The 18655-nt window shown below is 41.4% G+C and overlaps 1 protein-coding gene across 1 annotated transcript; it reads right to left on the bottom strand.

The window, feature by feature from the left end:
- Positions 1-1416: 1416 nt before the first annotated feature.
- Positions 1417-18655, bottom strand: LOC142396095 (uncharacterized). Its single transcript, XM_075478630.1, has 3 exons — positions 18342-18655; positions 16714-17012; positions 1417-2559 (listed from the first exon to the last, which is right to left on the bottom strand). Exons 2-3 carry the CDS (start codon positions 16984-16986, stop codon positions 1777-1779), a joined length of 1056 nt encoding a protein of 351 aa, XP_075334745.1. The 5' UTR covers positions 16987-17012; positions 18342-18655; the 3' UTR covers positions 1417-1776.

Here is an 18655-nt window from a genome sequence, read left to right as displayed (position 1 = left end):
CAAACATCTAAAATGCAAAAGACGTCAGAGCTCTGCACGCCGCCTCCTCCGGTGCAGAGCTGTGATGTCTGTCTCACTCAGATGACGTAAAGGTTGGCTGAGGTCGCTGTGCAAAACCTCAGATATGAATCTGATTTAGGACCACGTGTGGAAGCAGCCTGGGTTTCTCAAACTTCAAACATTTTTTACATTGTTTTTATTTAAACATGTCACATTGACAGAACAATGACTCAAAAGTAAACAGTTTGTGTTTTCTTAACTTCACATATTCACACCTCCTCATATAGTACAAATTGAAAGAAAATTAATGATTGTAGTGTGGGCTATCTCTTATAGAAAAATAAATATTGAAAGATCTTAGATGCACAAGATAAAAAAAGGGATACTAAATCATAAAAAAACAAGGAGAAAAGAAAAGTTAAGTCCATTCTAAACAGTTACATGGGGGTTAGGACAGGTTAATATTTTCTATGAGTGTGTATAATTTATCTGCATGGGGATTATTTATATGTTTCAGACATTTTTGTAACAAGGATCTATCATTTTTTAATGTAAGCCATGAAGGTGGGGATTTGGCATACCGACACTTGTGAATATAATATTTAGTGATGATGATGAGGTTATTTACCAAGAACTCTGTTTTTTTTATCTTTGAGGATTACACCTACTTGGATGTTTTGAAAAGACCAGAAATCCGTGTTTATGGAAGTGGACGATAATTCATGGGGAGATTTCCACAGATTTTGGACAGTCTCACATTCATAAAATATGTTCTTTCCAGATTTGTTTTGCAATTACAGTGGAAACCGCTTATAGTGATCACGTTGGTCCAGAGCCAATTTGAACACTATAAGCGGTTGATTACTAAAACCGAAATCGCTCAGCGGGGCATTGCGAGACCAGGCATTATCAATCCACTTCACCAGGGCGACCTCAACCGCAGGCGCTTTTCCCGGGCGCCATCGTTTTCTTTCTCCGTCGTTAGCATTCATGATAATAATTCATTATAATCCCTACCATTTGAAAGAGTTTCACAGCTTGAAGTTGAGCCTCGTGCCCTTTTAGTGTTGGAACAGCCTTAACTTTCAGCTTCAGTCATCAGCATCATACAGCTGTCTGGGAAGTACAGGGAACAACTCCAAACCTTTTTCAGACTGCGTTAAAGATTTCTGGGTCTTTGGGGTAGATGATAAGGGTCAACTTTCCCTCGTAACCAAACACACATTTTCTTCACAAATATCTGTGTAGCAAGAACATGAAAAGCATGAGAAAAGTTAACATCTGACCTTTAATGAAATGCAGAACAATGAAATACAGACGAGTGTAAAGCTCGACTTCACATCAAACTGAAATGATATATTGCTTCTTCAGATGTTTACATAAATACCCACAGCTGGTGCAAAAAATTTGTGGATCTTAACTTTAAACAAAATAAATATGTTCAGTATAACAGAATAAACATGTTTCTACTTTCAAACAGACTGCATATTGTTCTGTCCATCAACTCACAATTGACGCCATGTTTGTCTTGAACGTCGGGAGATCCGTCCCCAGTTAAAGCAATCCCAACAAATTATAAAGCACTTTCAATGGTTCTTCAAACATATGCTCCCCACAGAACATTCAGAACTAAAGTCCTGACAGGAAGAAGGTGGTAATCCACAAAGAAGATTTTTAATCAGAACAAAGGCAAGGCTTCTGATTGGTAGTTCCTGTAGCTGCTCCCAGGTGAATGTTTGCTTATCTGCCGTAAAAATTGTTGTTGATTTAAGCCAATCATTTCTCTGCAGTGTGACTACGTTGGTGTCTCTTTAGACTAGATAATGCAGTGAAAGCTGCCCCACACTGACCACAGCTGTATGGCTTCTCTCCTGTGTGACTACGTTGGTGTCTCTTTAGATTAGATAATTGCGTGAAAGCTGCCCCACACTGACCACAGATGAAAGGTTTCTCTCCAGTGTGAATATGTTCGTGTCTCTTTAGATTAGATAATTGAGTGAAAGCTGCCCCACACTGACCACAGCTGTATGTCTTCTCTCCTGTGTCACTACGTTGGTGTGTCTTTAGACTACCTAATTCAGTGAAAGCTACCCCACACTGACCACAGATGAAAGGTTTCTCTCCTGAGTGAATACGTTGGTGTCTCTTTAGATTAGATAAATCAGTGAAAGGTGCCCCACACTGACCACAGATGAAAGGTTTCTCTCCTGAGTGAATACGTTGGTGTCTCTTTAGATTAGATAAATCATTGAAAGCTACCCCACACTGACCACAGATGAAAGGTTTCTCTCCTGAGTGAGTACGTTGGTGTTTCTTTAGACTACATAATACAGTGAAAGCTGCCCCACACTGACCACAGATGAAAGGTTTCTCTCCTGTGTGAATACGTTGGTGCGTCTTTAGACTAGATAATAAAGTGAAAGCTGCCCCACACTGGTCACAGCTGTATGGCTTCTCTCCAGTATGAAGCCTCTGATGATACCTCAGACGAGATCGTTTGATAACTTTCCCACAGTCCTTACAGCAGTGCCATCTGGATCCCTCTTGGGCTCTATGTTTCTGTAATGACAGAGAGGAAGAAGACTTAGATCCTTTTGAAGTTCAAACAAAAGATTTCTCTAAGATAACCTACGCTAACCAACATATTCTAACTGGACCTGGACAGACCGAGCCACACAGGTCTCAATATCTCAGATCAAATGTGAACGCTGAGGGTGCGTTTATAAGTGCCCTTAGCTATCAGCACTGTGCTCTGATGTGTTCTGCACACGATCAGCTTTTTAAGGAGTAAACTCTTGCTTTTTGCTCTTTTACTAATTCTTTTTGTCATGATGAAACTCTGAAAAGGAACTTTAGCTACAATATTTCTAAATGATGGAAGGAACCAGAGTCTTGTCCAAGTTGTTCACTTAAACACCATGTAGAGGTTGGGCTGAAAAAAGTTGATGACCACTGGTTTAAAGGAATAAAAGTAACAGTGGTGGTAATTCATGACATTCTTTACACTAACCCTCTGTTCCAGCTTACAACTCAAAGGTCTGCAGCCAGTCAGCTCAACAGCCATCAAGGAAACACAGTCCGTTTTAACTCAACCTTTGTTTCCCTATAAAACAACTCTACAAACCTGTCATCTAACCATTAAAGACCCAAAATATTACCACCACCAGGTTCAATTCATGTAACCCAGAGACTTTAAACACAAATAATGAAGATTAGCTCCTGAACCTCTCAAATCTGCAGACTGAGAGCCAGAAAACGTCCCACCACAACAATCTGCCCACTGATTTTCTTCCAGCAGATCATTCAGCCTGCAGCACATGTTGAGTCTAAGCACATCTGGATCTGCAGCTCAGAGAGAGGAGATGAAACCAGGAAGCACTTTGCTGTTTTTAACCAGGAAAAACACAAACTGAGCAAATGGAACATTTATTAAGTGACTCTAATATTGATATACTTGGAATATCTGAAAGTTGGTTGACACATTCATCATCATCTACAGCAGCTGCCAGCATTCCAGGATATAATGTATTTAGAAAGGCTAGAGAAGCAGGGCGAGGTGGGGGAGTATTAATCTATGTCAGAGAGAAGTTTCAACGTGAACTTATAAGGTGGCCTAAAGACGTTAACGCTGAGTGTATTGGTCTAAATGCATCACTCTGCTCTGCAATGTCTTTTACTGTGATTTGTCTGGATCCACCTCAGCAAAGGATGTGTTTTATGATCATCTTCAGATCTTAAATCACTGCAACTCGAAAAAGGAAATCATCCTACTCTGATTTTAATATCAACTGGGACATCAAGTCAGGGAAAAAAATAAACAGCTGATGGATGAGTACAATTTCACACAAATTATAAAAGGAGCGACAAGAATAACTAATACGTCAAATACAACAATTGATCTAATATTTACTAATAATCCTGAAAGAATCTCTAAGACTTTTAATCTATTATCTGGCCTGTCAGATCACAATTTTATCTTGTGCTCATGGAAAATTAAGAGGAAGCATTTAATGGCATCCACCAGAGGTCACCAGTTCTACTTCATACCCAAAAGCCAGCAACAATTCCTGAATGAGGAAATCCAAAATCTAGAAGGTCTAATATTCTGGAAAATAATGACATTGAGGCTAGCTCAGATAACTTTATTAAAAAAAGTCAATGACATTATAACGATTCACAAAAAAAAAAAAAGGGTAAATCCAAGCAACATAGAAATAATCTGCTCTGGTTGAACAATGAAATTATAAAATGAATGAAAAATAGAGATAAAGTCTTAAGGATGACCCGTAAGGTGAAAGCAGATTCTATATTGAGGCCATTAATGGGGCAAATGGTAATTAAAAGCTAATTTGGAACAATCTAAATTAGTTATCTTCCCATCTAAGTGATCTACAGCTCCAGGTAAATGATGAGCTAACTGACAATCTGGAGATTACTGTGAGTTATCAATAGATTTTTCATTGGCTCAGTTAAGGAACTTGCGAAGCCCTTTAAATGCTCACATATTTCATCTCTAAAAAGGCCAGAGATTCATCTGGTCTTACTAGTGACCTTTTAAAGACCAATTAACAGGCTCTTGCTGACCCAGTTGCACATCTTGTAAATCTATCCATAAAACAAGGAACGGTACCATCGACATGGAAGATTGCTCGGGTCACCCCCGTCTTTAAGGCTGACAAAATCTATCGACCCATAAGTATTTTACCTAGAATTTCCAAAGTAGCGGAGAAATGGGTTACCATTTACTGCCTTGTGTAATTCACAAGGCAATAAACAACAACAACAACAAAAACAAAGACTACCTTATGTTGTTCGTAACAAAGTTAAACACGAGTGGCAACCATGTCTGAAGCCAAAGATTCTGCAGGAGAAAAGGACCTTACAACACTGAAAAGGAGCCGAGGACAAGCTAAAGCAGCTGTAACCAAGATGACAATGGCTGTGAATGTAAAATTCCGAGAAAACAAACCTGAAGAGTTGAAAGCAGCATTGGAAAGCCTCGACCTAGACCTCACACAACTTCAAGAAGCACACAGATGTTATCATGATAGACTCACTGATGACATTGACAAAGAAGAGTTTGATGCCTACGAGAAGCTTATCTTGATGAGCGTTCATGATGTGCATCACAAGGCTCTAGCCTGGCTGCATGAAGTGAAAAATGGAGTTAACGATCATCCAGATGTTGATGAAGAGTTAGACGTCACAAACCAAAATGATTTAGTCAATGAACCTCAAGCCGACACAAATGATGAAAATTCTGTGTCAGGAGAGCTAGAGATGCTACAAGCTCTGCGAAAGAGGGAACAGGAAAACTTTGAAATGCTGCTTCAACACAACAAAGAGGAGTTTGAACTGGAACTCCAGCGAATGCATCACAAGGCCGAGCTAGATGCACAGATGCTACACAATGAACAAAAGACGCAAGCCCTGACTGCAGACTTCTATTCTACACTGAGAGCTGGCAGGATCCCTGCAATGACAAAACCGTCACTTTCGCCAATATCTAAACATTCAATATCACAATTGCTAGTTTTCAAGGCAGCAGTATCAAGTCCAAGTAGACTCTCTTAGGCTCCCACCAAGGGATATGGTCAAGTTTGACCAAGCCTCCTTCCTGTTTTATTCAAGAGTTTTCTGACTTTTTAACATTTATACACTCAAAATACAGCAACATTTTAATAACTGGTGATTTTAATTTGCATATTGACAATAGCTGTGATTTTTATGTAAATGATTTTTTAAACCTATTGAACAGCATGGATTTTAAACAACACGTCACACAGCCTACTCACAACAAAGGACACACCCTAGATTTGGTCATAACCTATGGCCTGTCCACTGGTATGTCCTCTGTTGTTGACCTAGCTGTGTCAGACCACTACTGTGTGTTTTTTAATATCACCAGTTTTATCCAACAGGAGGCCCCGGTGAGAACCGTGAGGAAGCGGTATATTACTTCTGAAGTGGCTGCAGATTTTATTGACATTTTACATCATACCCCTGCACAGTTTTTACCTGCATCGTGTGATTTTATTATTGATTATTTTACCAGCAAACTGAAGTCAGCCATTGATGCTACAGCTCCACTTAAAACAAAATCAGTAAAAGTTAAAACCATACCACCGTGGAGAAATGAGAGAATCAAACAAATGAAAAGGAACTGCAGGAGAGCGGAAAGAAAATGGAGGAAAACAAAATTAACTATTCACTTACAGATTTTTCAGGAACAACAAAAAAATTACAACAGTGCAGTAAAACAGGCAAGAACCCTCCATTTTTCAAATCTTATTACACAGAACAAAAATAATCCTAAATTCCTTTTCAAAACATTCGATCTTTTAATAGACACAGATTTTAACAAATCCTCCATCCCAGCATCAGACGCTGCATGTGAGGACTTTGCAGACCACTTCAGAAGTAAGATCAATGCTATTAGATCCAGCCTTTTATCTCAACAAAATGTTGATTTTAACATTTCTGAAGCATTGTTTTTACCCGAGGAAACACTGGATAGTCTCTTCTAAACCATCAACTTGTGTTTTAGACCCAATCCCAACCAGACTGTTCAAGGAGGTTTTCCCATTAATTGACACTTCCATATTGGATTTGATCAATCTGTCTTTGTTGACAGGATATGTACCTCAGCTTTTTAAGGTTGCTGTAATTAAACCTTTACTTAAAAAACCTACTCTTGATTCAGAGGTGTTGGCTCATTATAGACCTATATCCAATCTCCCTTTTATGTCTAAAGTTCTTGAAAAAATAGTTGCAGCTCAGCTTTGTGATCATTTACACAGAAATAATCTGTTTGAAGAGTTTCAGTCAGGATTCAGAGTGCATCATAGCACAGAAACTGCACTGCTGAAAGTTACCAATGATCTCCTTTTAGCCTCTGATAGGGGACTTGTGTCTGTGCTTGTCCTGTTGGATCTCAGTGCTGCATTTGATACGGTCGATCACAGTATCTTATTACAGAGACTTGAACATGTTATTGGGATTAAAGGAACTGCATTAGGCTGGTTTAAGTCATAATTATCTGATAGATTTCAGTTTGTTCTTGTAAATGAAGAATCTTCCTCACACACCAGAGTAAGTCATGGAGTTCCCCAGGGTTCTGTGCTTGGACCGATTCTTTTCACTTTATACATGCTTCCTTTAGGTAACATTATTAGACAGCATGACATAAATTTCCATTGCTATGCTGATGATACTCAGCTGTACTTATCTATAAAACCAGATGAACCCAATAGGTTGGTCAGACTACAAGCATGTCTTAAAGACATAAAGACCTGGATGACTCAGAACTGTCTGCTTCTAAATTCAGACAAAACTGAAGTCGTTATCTTTGGACCTGAGCGTTTCAGGGAGAAATTGTCTAGCTATATAGTTACTCTAGATGGTATTTCCTTGGCTTCTAGTTCTACAGTGAGGAACCTTGGAGTTATTTTTGACCAGAACTTATCATTTGACTTGCATATAAAACAGGTTTCTAGGACTGCCTTCTTTCACCTTCGTAATATTGTTAAAATCAGGAACATCCTGTCTCAGAGTGATGCAGAAAAACTAGTCCATGCATTTGTTACTTCATGATTGGACTACTGTAATTCTTTATTTATGGGCTGTCCCACATATTCTCTGAAAAGCCTTCAGTTGATCCAAAATGCTGCAGCCAGAGTTTTGATGAGAACTAACAGGAGTGATCATATTTCTCCAGTTTTAGCTTCTCTTCATTGGCTCCCTGTTAAATTCAGAATAGAATTTAAGATTCTTCTCCTTACATATAAAGCTCTTAATGACCGAGCTCCATCATATCTTAAAGATCTCATTGTAAGATATTTTCCTAACAGAGCACTTCGTTCCCAAACTGCAGGTTTACTTGAGGTTCCCAGAGTTTCTAAAAGTAGAATGGGAGGCAGAGCCTTCAGTTATCAGGCCCCTCTCTTGTGGAATAAGCTGCCAGTAAATGTCCGGGAAGCAGACACCCTTTCCACTTTTAAGACCAGGCTTAAAACTTTCCTTTTTTATAAAGCTTATAGTTAGGGATGGCTCAGGTGATCCTGAAACATCCCATAGTTAAGCTGCTATAGGCCTAGACTGCTGGGGGGCCTCATCTGTCACACCTTTCCTCACTTTACTCTCTTTATGTATATGTGACATTATTGTGGTCATTAACTCGTGTTTCCCTGTTCCGACAGATATCCTTTGAATGGTGTTACAGTGCCGCCGCGGCCCCCTCCCCCCCTTTCTGTCTTCTCAAACCCCAGCTGGTGGAGGCGGATGGCCACCCTTCCTGAGTCTGGTTCTGCCAGAGGTTTCTTCCTGTTCAAAGGGAGTCGTTTCTCTCCACAGTTGCCTCAGGCACGCTCAGGACGGGAGATTGGACCGAAAAAGAAAAAGTTTTCAGTGCAATCTGTTGGTTTCCTTAGCTAGGAAATTGTTTTTGAATTGGCTCTATATGAACGAATTGGATTATTTTATGAATAATTATGATTACAATGAATTGAATTCCAATTGGCTTGAATTGGACTTACTATCTAAGTGCCTTGAGATGACATTTGTTGTATTTGGCGCTATATAAATAAAAATGAATTGAATTTTGTCCTGGTTGATGCCAAGATGCTTGGTCGAGTTTTCTCCCAACTAAACCCAACAACCTGCCTTTTAGATCCCATTCCCACATCTCTTTTAAAGACATTTTATGGTTTCTTCGAGTGTGAACTTTTAAATATTGTAAATTGCTCTCTTCAGACGGGTGTTTTCCCATCTGCCTGTAAAACTGCAGTGGTGAGGCCCCTTCTGAAGAAGAGCAATTTAGATCACAAGATCCTTGATAATTACCGACCTGTATCCAACTTACCGTTTTTAAGTAAAATTATAGAAAAAGTTGTTTTATCCAATTAAATGAGTTTTTAAACAAACACAATATTTTTGAGAAACATCAGTCTGGTTTTAGGAAGAACCACAGTACAGAGACAGCCCTTTTAAAGATTGTAAATGATCTCAGGTGTAACATGGATTCACAGAAGCTTTCAGTCCTGGTGTTGCTGGATCTTAGTGCAGCTTTTGATACAGTAGATCACCACATTTTATTAAACAGACTTAGAAGCCTGGTGGGTGTCTCTGGCACTGTTCTTAAATGGTTTTACTCCTATCTCACGGATCAACAGTTTTTTATAAGTATGGATAAATGCTCCTCAAGAATTCATAAAATCACTGCAGAGACCGCGGTGACCGAGAGGATGCGCCTCTACAAACATCTGTACGACACGTCTATGAAGTTACACTGGGACAACGTTAGACAAAGTTTGTCTTGTTGCAAAGGATGAACATTCCACCTTCTCTTCTGTTTTTGCCGCAGCCGCTTAGCTCTGAGATACATATACAGTTCTACACCCAGAGTAAATTCATTCCGCATCAGATGTGCCAGCCTCTGCTGACGTGACACCACAGGTGGCATTGTGTATGCTTTCTTTGTGTGCTTTTCAGCTTGTTTCCTCAACAGTGACGCTCGCTGGTCTGGAGAGAACTGCAAATGTGACGCATTCTCGGCGCAAACTGCGCTTATGAGCTGAAGGAACTGTGAAGGGGCTGGCGCTTTCGATGACGTCATTAATGGTTCTCGAGCCAGAACAGTTGCGCGTTTGCGCCGAGTATGAATCAGCCTTAAGAACAAGATTCAGAAATCCTCATTCCATCTCACAAGCTTGGGTTGGAAAGGTTTTGAACTTTAAGGAGATAAGAGACAATGTGCAACTCAGAGACTTCGCAGACCAACTGAGAGGCTGTAAGGATACGCTTGCTGCCATGAAGTTTGAGGAAGAGCTCAGTGGTCGCCGTACATTGGTTGAGATCATTGGCAAGCTACCATCAGACCTCAGGGCCAAATGGTTAAATAAGAACTATGAAATTACAAAAGAAGAACATCTTCCGAAACTTGACGACGTTGTCAGCTTCGTAGAGACAGAGGCTGAAAAGAGGTCTGATCCAGTCTTTGGTGGGTTAGTTAGCTATAAGAAACAGGAGAAACCAAACAATTTTACATCGACTACAAATGGGTTCAAAAAACCTTTTCAAAACTACCCCACAAGTGTTAAGGCAGCTGCTGTTCAGGAGAACAAGTCTACACGTACCAAGCAACCAGCTAATCTAAAGTGTCTGAAGTGCTCAGAGCGCCACTTCTTGAACCAGTGTCCAGCTTTCCGCTCACTAACTGTGCCAGATCGCCTTGTGTTCGTTCAGGAGAAAAACCTGTACCAAAACTGTTTCATGATGGGGCACAACACTGAGGTCTGCACACGCGATTGGGTATGTAATGTGCCTGGCTGCGGACAGAAACATAACAAATGGTTGCATCCTAACCACACGAGCAAACAGAATACTACAGCAAGTCAGGACGCCACTGATGACAGTAAAACTCCCCAACAAACACAACCTACCAGATCACCTAATGTCACTTGTGGATTTGCTGGAGCTGGAAATGGTAAGGTTTGCTTACCTATTGTTCCTGTTGTGGTTAGAAGCAAGGCTAGCAGCATCAGTTCTGTCACGTATGCATTACTCGATCCAGGAGCCAACACCAGTTTAGTGTCGGAATAACTCACCAAGAAACTCAAGGTTAAGGGCAAGCCTGCCAGGTTAGACCTTGATACAGTAGGAGGCAGTCGAGAAGGAATATTTACTCGAAGTGTGGACCTTAAAGGGGAACTGCGGTATTTTAAACATTAAGCCTCTTTTATGAGTCGTCTGCAATGTTTTAGAACCCCCCTCACCGCTTTTTTGATGTTTACTGCTGTCTCCGGTATTTGCCTAATTTTGATTCTTCTCAACCTGCTTCGGAATGGCAAGTCATATGCATGTCCTAAAAGGTCCGTAAAAGCACCATAAACGTCCGTTTTCAAAATCATCAACTCACCGGAGTGGTTACTGGTGTGCACTGGTAATCCATATAAAATTTCGTTGCGAAAAGTTGCTTCTGTCGTGTTTTATTTGGCAGCTCATTCATGCTCGAACTATTTTCTTAGCGGTGGCGGAGTAATATCAACGAACATCCAGTACAAAATGACCCGTAAGACTGAAAAGGAGCTGCATTTGGCAGCCATGACTATGTATCACGCAGTTGGTGATATGACAGGTCACCCCGGAAACAGAGGACGAGGTCGGGGATGTGGACATGGACGTGGAAGGGGAGGTCGACGTGGACCACACCTGAATTATGACCCGAATGTTTGTTTTTACTGTGGCCAGATTGGACAGTGGAAGCAGGACTGTCCACAGCTGAGAAGTGACGAAACTAAGCAAAAGGTTGACTGAGGGTGGGAGGCGGGTTCCGGACGTCACACATCAGCGGAGCCTCAACCAATGGATGATAACACAACACACACACATACTTTTCCTGCTCTGTGCAATGAAGAGACGCTTGCTGACCATGACTCACATAGTAAAGTTTTGCATGCTATTTCTATCCTAGAGCAAAGATGATAGGAACTTATGCTCACTTGACATCTGAAGCCTACAAGGCTTTTCCAACTTTTCAGCTTAGTATTTTGGGGAAACAAGTAATATTTATGGTTGACTCTGGTTGTACATCATCAGTAGTGAAGTCAGGGGAATTTGATCGTCCTCCAAAGATAAGTGGAAACTACGTCTATTCCATGTCTGCATCAGGTCAGGTTGTGAAGGAGAAAATGACAACACCATTGCGTGTGTCACTCCCGATGGGCTCTCCTTCAAGCACTCATTTTTGTTATCAGAGCTGTGTCCCATTAACCTGATGGGCCGTGATCTCATGTGTAAACTGGGCATTATTTTAACTTCCACACTAGAGGGTGTTAAGGTTATGTCGCAGCCTGAGAAAGTTTTCACAGCGGTGCAGTTTGACTCATCAGCACTTACATATGCTTATGAGTGGAAACTTCCCAGCTCTCCTTCCTCACAATAGCTCGTGGAGGAAGCAAAAGCTTTAGTTTCACCCCTTTCTGATTTCATGCAACCTGCTGATCTAAACTGCACATCACACGTTTCTTTGGGGCCTGACTATGACTATGAGAAGAAGTGGTTTCGCACTCCTTTTGAAAAAATATGTACGTCTACTTTATTTTGGAATTCACAAACTGCTGCACTGGCTGTGTGTCTCACTCCAGAGCAATTAGAGTTTTTTAATGTTTGTGGTACTCGCCCTCAAATCTCCTTGGCCAAACCTAGACATTGGCACTGGCAGGGTGTGGGAGAGTTTGTTGCAACTTGTAAAAAAGAAACTGATTGGACAGTTTCACCTGCTGATCCAAATTTTATGTTTTCTGAACGATTGTCAGCATACATAAAAACCTTTTTGAGCACAATGCATTGTCAAAGAACTGTGGAACTAGTTCCCACTACAGAATCACATTTTGAAGCATGCTTTTTATCTGAAACAGATCTGTCTTCATTACCCATGTTGGCTGAAGTGCCCACTGATCTTTGGGCTAAAAGCAAAAATGATGTGGGGTTGATAAAAGGCTGTGAACCGGTAATTGTCACCCCTAAATCGGACTTTCGTCCGTGTAAAAAACAATACCATTTGAAGCCTGAAGCAATTAAAGGGATCAAGCCTGTTTTTCAATCTTTTCAGAAAACAGGCATCATTGTTCCCTGTGAAAATTCACCCGTGCGCACTCCATTATTTCCTGTTAGAAAGATTAGAGATGCTGGTCAGCCAGATGAATGGCGTTTTGTACAGGACCTCCAAGCCGTGAATGCTGCAGTTCAGCCACGTGCTCCCACTGTGCCCAACCCACACACCATTTTGTCTCAAATTCCATCAGATGCACAGTTTTTCTCAGTTGTTGATTTGTCTAACGCATTTTTCTCTGTCCCTGTGTATCCTGATAGCCAATTTTGGTTTGCTTTTGAATTTGAGGGGAAATCTTGGACTTTTACCCGGTTATGCCAGGGATATTGTGAAAGTCCCACTATTTACAATGCTGCCCTCAAAGCTAGTCTGGAACCACTCCAACTAACCCAAGGCTCTGCTCTTTTGCAGTACGTGGATGACATCCTTTTATGCAGCCCACCCAAGCAACAGTGTGAAAAAGACACAGTGACTCTGCTGAAACATCTTCATTCTTGTGGCCACAAAGCCAGCCTTTCTAAATTGCAGTTTGTCCAGGACAAAGTCACCTATTTGGGCCATGTGATTTCCAAGGAGGGGCGCTTACTTTCTCCTAAACGCGTTGCTGCAGTTCAGAACATTCCTAAACCAGTTACTAAAAAACAGCTCATGTCCTTTTTAGGCATAACATCTTACTGCAGGAACTTCATTCCTAACTACTCTTCTCTCGAAGCTCCTTTAGGTGCTCTTATCCATGGGAAAGGCCTCCAGTCAGCTGATCGTGTTCCATGGACTCCTGAGGCTGAATCAGCCTTCACTCAGCTTAAGCTGGCTCTTCAAACAGCTCCTACGCTTGGCATCCCAGATCCTCATAAACCTTTCATACAGGCAGTTGATGAGAAGCATGGTTGTATGACATCTGTTGTTATGCAGGAACATGGGGGAAGACAAAGGCCAGTGGCTTATTTCTCCGCAAGGTTGGACCCTGTGGCTGCAGGTCTGCCTGGTTGTCTTCGTGCTGTTGCAGCTGCAGAGAAAGCTGTCCTGGCCTCCCGAGATATTGTAGGCTACAGTAATTTGACTGTTTTGGTTCCTCATTCTGTTGCCATTATTCTTCTTGAGCAGAATACCTCACATCTTTCAGCTGCTCGCTGGCTCAGATACACCTCTGTGCTCCTTGATAATGCCAAATGTCACTGTTAAACGTTGTACTGTTCTGAATCCGGCTACGTTGCTTCCCACTTCTAATGACGGGGAGCCGCATGACTGCGTAGTTGTTCTGGAACAGGTTTGTACACCCAGACCTGATCTTTCTGACACTCCTCTTCCCAACTCTGACATGATTCTTTTTGTAGATGGATCAGCTTTGCGTGATCCAGCCACAGGTACTGTGTTGGGTTTGCAGTATGTTCTTCACATGACACTTTGCTGTCTGGCTCCCTCCCTAAACACTTCTCTGCCCAAACTGCTGAACTCATTGCACTTACTGAAGCATGTAAGCTGGCAGCTGGTAAGTCTGTCACCATTTACACAGATTCCAGATATGCTTTTGGTGTTGTTCATTACTTTGGTGCGCTGTGGAAACACAGACATTTCCTTAAATCAGATGGCAAACCCATTTTGAACTCCTCACAGTTTTCTGATCTTCTTGATGCGATCCTTTTGCCTACAGCAATTTTGGTCTGTAAGTGTGCGGCTCACACTAACTCAGATGATCCTGTTGCTCGTGGTAATGCTAGAGCTGATGCTGCAGCTAAGCAGGCAGCTAAGTCTTTTCCTGTTTTCACTTCCCTCTTTTTGCAAGCGGAAGACACGCCCACATATTTCCATGCTTTGCAAAGTTTTGCTTCTGCAGATGAAAAACGCATTTGGTCCTCAGCGGGTGCAACTCATACAGATGGTGTTTGGCTGGGACCTGATGGTAAACCCTGTCTTCCTAAACATTTTTTCCCTTACTTTGCTAAATTGACACACGGGTTGGACCATGTGGACCTTGTTTTCGCCTAAGAGGCTCAGAGCAACTCTGTATTCTGATCTATGTTGTTCTCTCTTGCCAGATATTATTAAAAGCATCTTATCTCCTCAGAAAATAACTGACTCTGTGCCTTACTAAAATTTCCACAACACCGCCATTTGAATAGGCCTGGCCTACTTCCTCAAGTCCGATCATAGCCTGCAAACTCAGGTAGAAAGGTTTTGGAAACTTGATGACCCCACACACAAGAATAATCTATCAATCAATGACCAGAAAGTAATTAAACTGTGGGAAAATTCATTCTCCAAAGAAGGCTTACACTATAGCTTAGACATACCTTTCAAAAAGGAAACAGTGACATTACCAAACAACATCAACTTAGCAACACAGACTACGATTACTGGAACGCAGACTAAGAAAGAACGCAGACCTGAAAGAGAAGTATGAGGCGGCGATGAAGTCGACCATCGACAAAGGTTATGCAGAAGAGGTCTCAGCTTCGTCACTTGACCGCAGCAATAGCAAGATCTGGTACCTCCCACATCACCCAGTGACTCATCCACGCAAGCCTGGAAAGGTACGTGTCGTCTTTGATTGTGCAGCTAAGCAATGTTCCCTCTAAGCTGCTCGCACATTCTCAGCGCACAAGAAAATCTATGCAGCGCATAAAATAAAATTCACCATAAACGTATTAATTAATATCTAATACTAGTCCTAATCTAATCTAATCAATTAGACCAATAATGTGTTTTTCTGTACCATTTTTCAATATAACGCAGTAAGTGACAGGTGTTCAGCCAATGATACGATACGGCTTACTTACGCTATGCAGCCAATCAGAGCATTGATAATGCTTGCATATGTGCCCTGCCCATACGCGCCGTGCAGGTTAGCTAGCTAACAGTGAGACGCAACCCCTTATCATGGCGAAACGAACGGGCAGCGCCAGCGTCACATCCACTCAGCGAGCCAAAGTAAAAAAGAAATGCGGTTCTTTTAGTATGGAATGGCTGTCTGAGTGCAAACAGAAGAACAAGTGGTGAAACTGGGTCAAATTTTTTCTTTTTCGAGTGAGAAAGGTCTACTCTTTTCATTTTAAGTGGGCCGAATCGCTTATATTAAATCTAGTCATATATATTTAATACAGGGAGGAAAATTATGTTAACTATAAAACTGTGTTTGGTGGCATCCTCCAGCTGACAGCATGCACTGCTCACATATAACATTTAACATACTACACATCTCATGAACAACAAGATTTTTGTCTTTTTCATTTTAAGTGGGTCAAATCGCTTATATTAAAAGTAAACTAATGAAAATTGCTGCTGTGATTTGATTTTTTTAATAAGCCATGTAACTTGCTATGATCCATGGTGTTGAACAGGTGTGATACTGGTGTGTGGCCACAGCGTGCACATCTGATGCTGCTCAGGGAGCTGGTGTGTTTGCCCAGACACATAAAAAATTAGAGGGAAGGCAGCTAAGTATGATGACGTCCACTATTTTTGCCTCCCTTTATATCAATGCATACAGCCACCAAGCGATAGCTGCACCTGTTACAGTGTTTGCTGCTCGGAAGCAGGGGAGTGCTCGGTCTGCACTTCGGTCCGCACAGTTTACACAGCAGGCAGTGATACGAAGGGAGAGAAAATAGTGCTACGCGATGTGAGGTCTGACTTTTTCTGGAGGGAGGATTTTGTGATGCAAATGTATTACTCTTTTGAACGCATATTGTTTTGAGAAGTAAAACACTTTATTTTCGGGACCTTAGCAAACTAGCCAGACTACTTTCATCAACGCCAAAACGAGGCTGGAACTCTGCTCACAGGACGCAGCAGGGGGTAAGAAAATGTTCATAAATGATGTTGCTGATATGGGATGTCATACAGCTTCATGTCAAAAGAGGCGAACTATCCCTTTAACTTTGATGTGAATCTTTCAAAATATTTTCTGTTTGTTTGTTCTTTAGTTTTTTGTCATGGTGTATTGTCTGTATGTTTTTATGATACCTGCCTGAGGACAACGGATGAAATTTAGCAACTGTGCTAACTCCGGCATATTTACATTGATGCTTTGCTGATATGTTGATTAATGTGCAGTGTCCTAACCAAATAAATAAGAAATAAATAAAAATGTCCTCCACACTGACCTGTGGCCCGGTGGACCCAGAGGATGAGCCGGCTCTGCTCCTGGTGGAGGGGTTCTGCTCCTGGTTCACCACCTGGTTCTGCTCCTGCTTCAGTTCCTGCTTCAGTTCCTGCTTCAGCTCCTGCTTCAGCACCTGGTTCTGCTCCTGGTTCTGCTCCTGGTTCTGCTCCTGGTTCTGCTCCTGGTTCTGCTCCTGGTTCTGCTCCTGGTTCTGCTCCTGGTTCTGCTCCTGCTTCAGGTTCTGCTTCAGGTTCTGCTCCTGGTTCTGCTCCATTCTGGTCCGACTGATGGACTCTGCAACTGTCAGCACATACCATAAGATCCAGCTGTGGCGTGCAGCGTGTTAAACCACACCCACTTTTCTTCTTCTCTTGATAACCTTTCTGCACAGTTTTTAACCATCCAGTCACATTCCATTAAACTCATTACTGTGCTTTTTATTTAAATCCCTGTGAACTTTAAAATGCTTCTTTAAAGACCCACTAAGGTCACAGTTCAAAATATTTGTAGCTTTTTGATCAAATTCAGAAAAAATATGTAATAATAACTCTGTAGACCGACACCCACTGTGAGCAATATCCCATAAATCTCATCTGAGTCAGTGGAACACCATCAACTTAAATCATTTTACTACATTAAGACAATGATCCTGTTTGAGGAAAGGGTCCCAATATCATCTCAAAGACTGAGGTTCAGATTCTCTCTCCGTTTCTAAACCTGTTCTCATTTCCAGAACCTTTTTATCATGTGCTCAGTCCTTGTTGATTCGTGGATAAAAGAAAATATTGGATATGTAAAGGAAAGTGAATAATGAAGCTTTCATGAGACACTTCTGAAGAGGACAGTCAGACTGTCTTTTAATGGGCTTCTGAGTGTAAATCTGAGAAATCAGACACTGATACTGAGGAGAACTGTATGTCTACTGCTCCTGTGATACTTTCCTGGATCATCCACAAGTCTTTATAATAATGCTATGACTCCTCTTCACACAACTTAAACTCTTAATGTAATTAAAGTATTTATATTGACCATAATTAAGTCCCATTTTAAGATCTAATCATGAAATATGGCATATTGTGTACGTTAAACACATCAAATCACATGTTTTAACTGCACATTTCTATCAAAAAGCCAAATGATACTCAGATAAGTCTGGAAAGAACCATTTTTACATTTGACATTGATCATCAAACTTTTTAAATCACAAAAGATTTCAGCAAAACTACAGAAAGAAGTTAAGAAAATTGCAGCTTTAGTGGAAAATGTGACAGGATGGTCAAAAAGTGCCCCAAAAGGTTAGAAAAGAGGAAGAAAAGGGCCGAGAAGTATGTTTAACACACAGCTAAAAGGATATAGCTCCATTTTAATTGGCCATCTGGCCGGCTTATTGAAATCTATAGCTGAGGTTGTGTTTCTGGGATCGTCTAACGCTTTAATGGTTAGCATTAGCATTAGCATTAGCAGGACGGGCTAACTGTGAATAGCAGCCAGGCTATTTGAACTTTTTACTCTCTGCTGCATGTTCTGACTGCCCGTGTCCAGGAGCAGGAATCAAACCAATGACACAGAGCACTTTGAAGACATTTTTGCTAACGTCTGACCGCTAAATTCATTCTTTTCTGGACTCACCTGCATGCAGCTTTCTGTTGCTATATTACCAGATGTTCCGAGATGAGCCGAGATGAGCCGAGGCTTCGCTCTGTGTGTCGGGTAATGGGCCGTTTCTCAATGTGCCTATTTGTCTGTAGTGATGTTTCCAACAGGGTCTTGACTCTAAAGCGCGTGTCCAGTAACTTCGGATGTATTTTGTGAAGCTTGTACCGAGGCGCGTGTCGATGACTATATGGTGACATCAGAGGCCTTTCGAACCGGCCGTACCCAGAATGGTGTAAAAAGAGAGTGGCGACACTCATAGACATGTCTATGGTGACACTCCCATAGAC

Source organism: Odontesthes bonariensis, chromosome 12, assembly GCF_027942865.1.
Source record: "Odontesthes bonariensis isolate fOdoBon6 chromosome 12, fOdoBon6.hap1, whole genome shotgun sequence".
Lineage (NCBI taxonomy): Eukaryota > Metazoa > Chordata > Actinopteri > Atheriniformes > Atherinopsidae > Odontesthes > Odontesthes bonariensis.
The sequence above is the reverse complement of the archived record's forward strand: the minus strand, read 5'-3'. Positions and strand labels throughout refer to the sequence as shown.

What these genes read in the sequence shown, in the direction of transcription:
- LOC142396095 (XM_075478630.1), bottom strand. Translation starts at nt 16,986, where the DNA reads ATGGAGCAGAACCAGGAGCAGAACCTGAAGCAGAACCTGAAGCAGGAG. An exon ending in CTGGGTCCACCGGGCCACAG is followed by an intron (nt 2,560 to 16,713) that starts GTCAGTGTGGAG and finishes CTGTCATTACAG; the next exon opens with AAACATAGAGCCCAAGAGGG.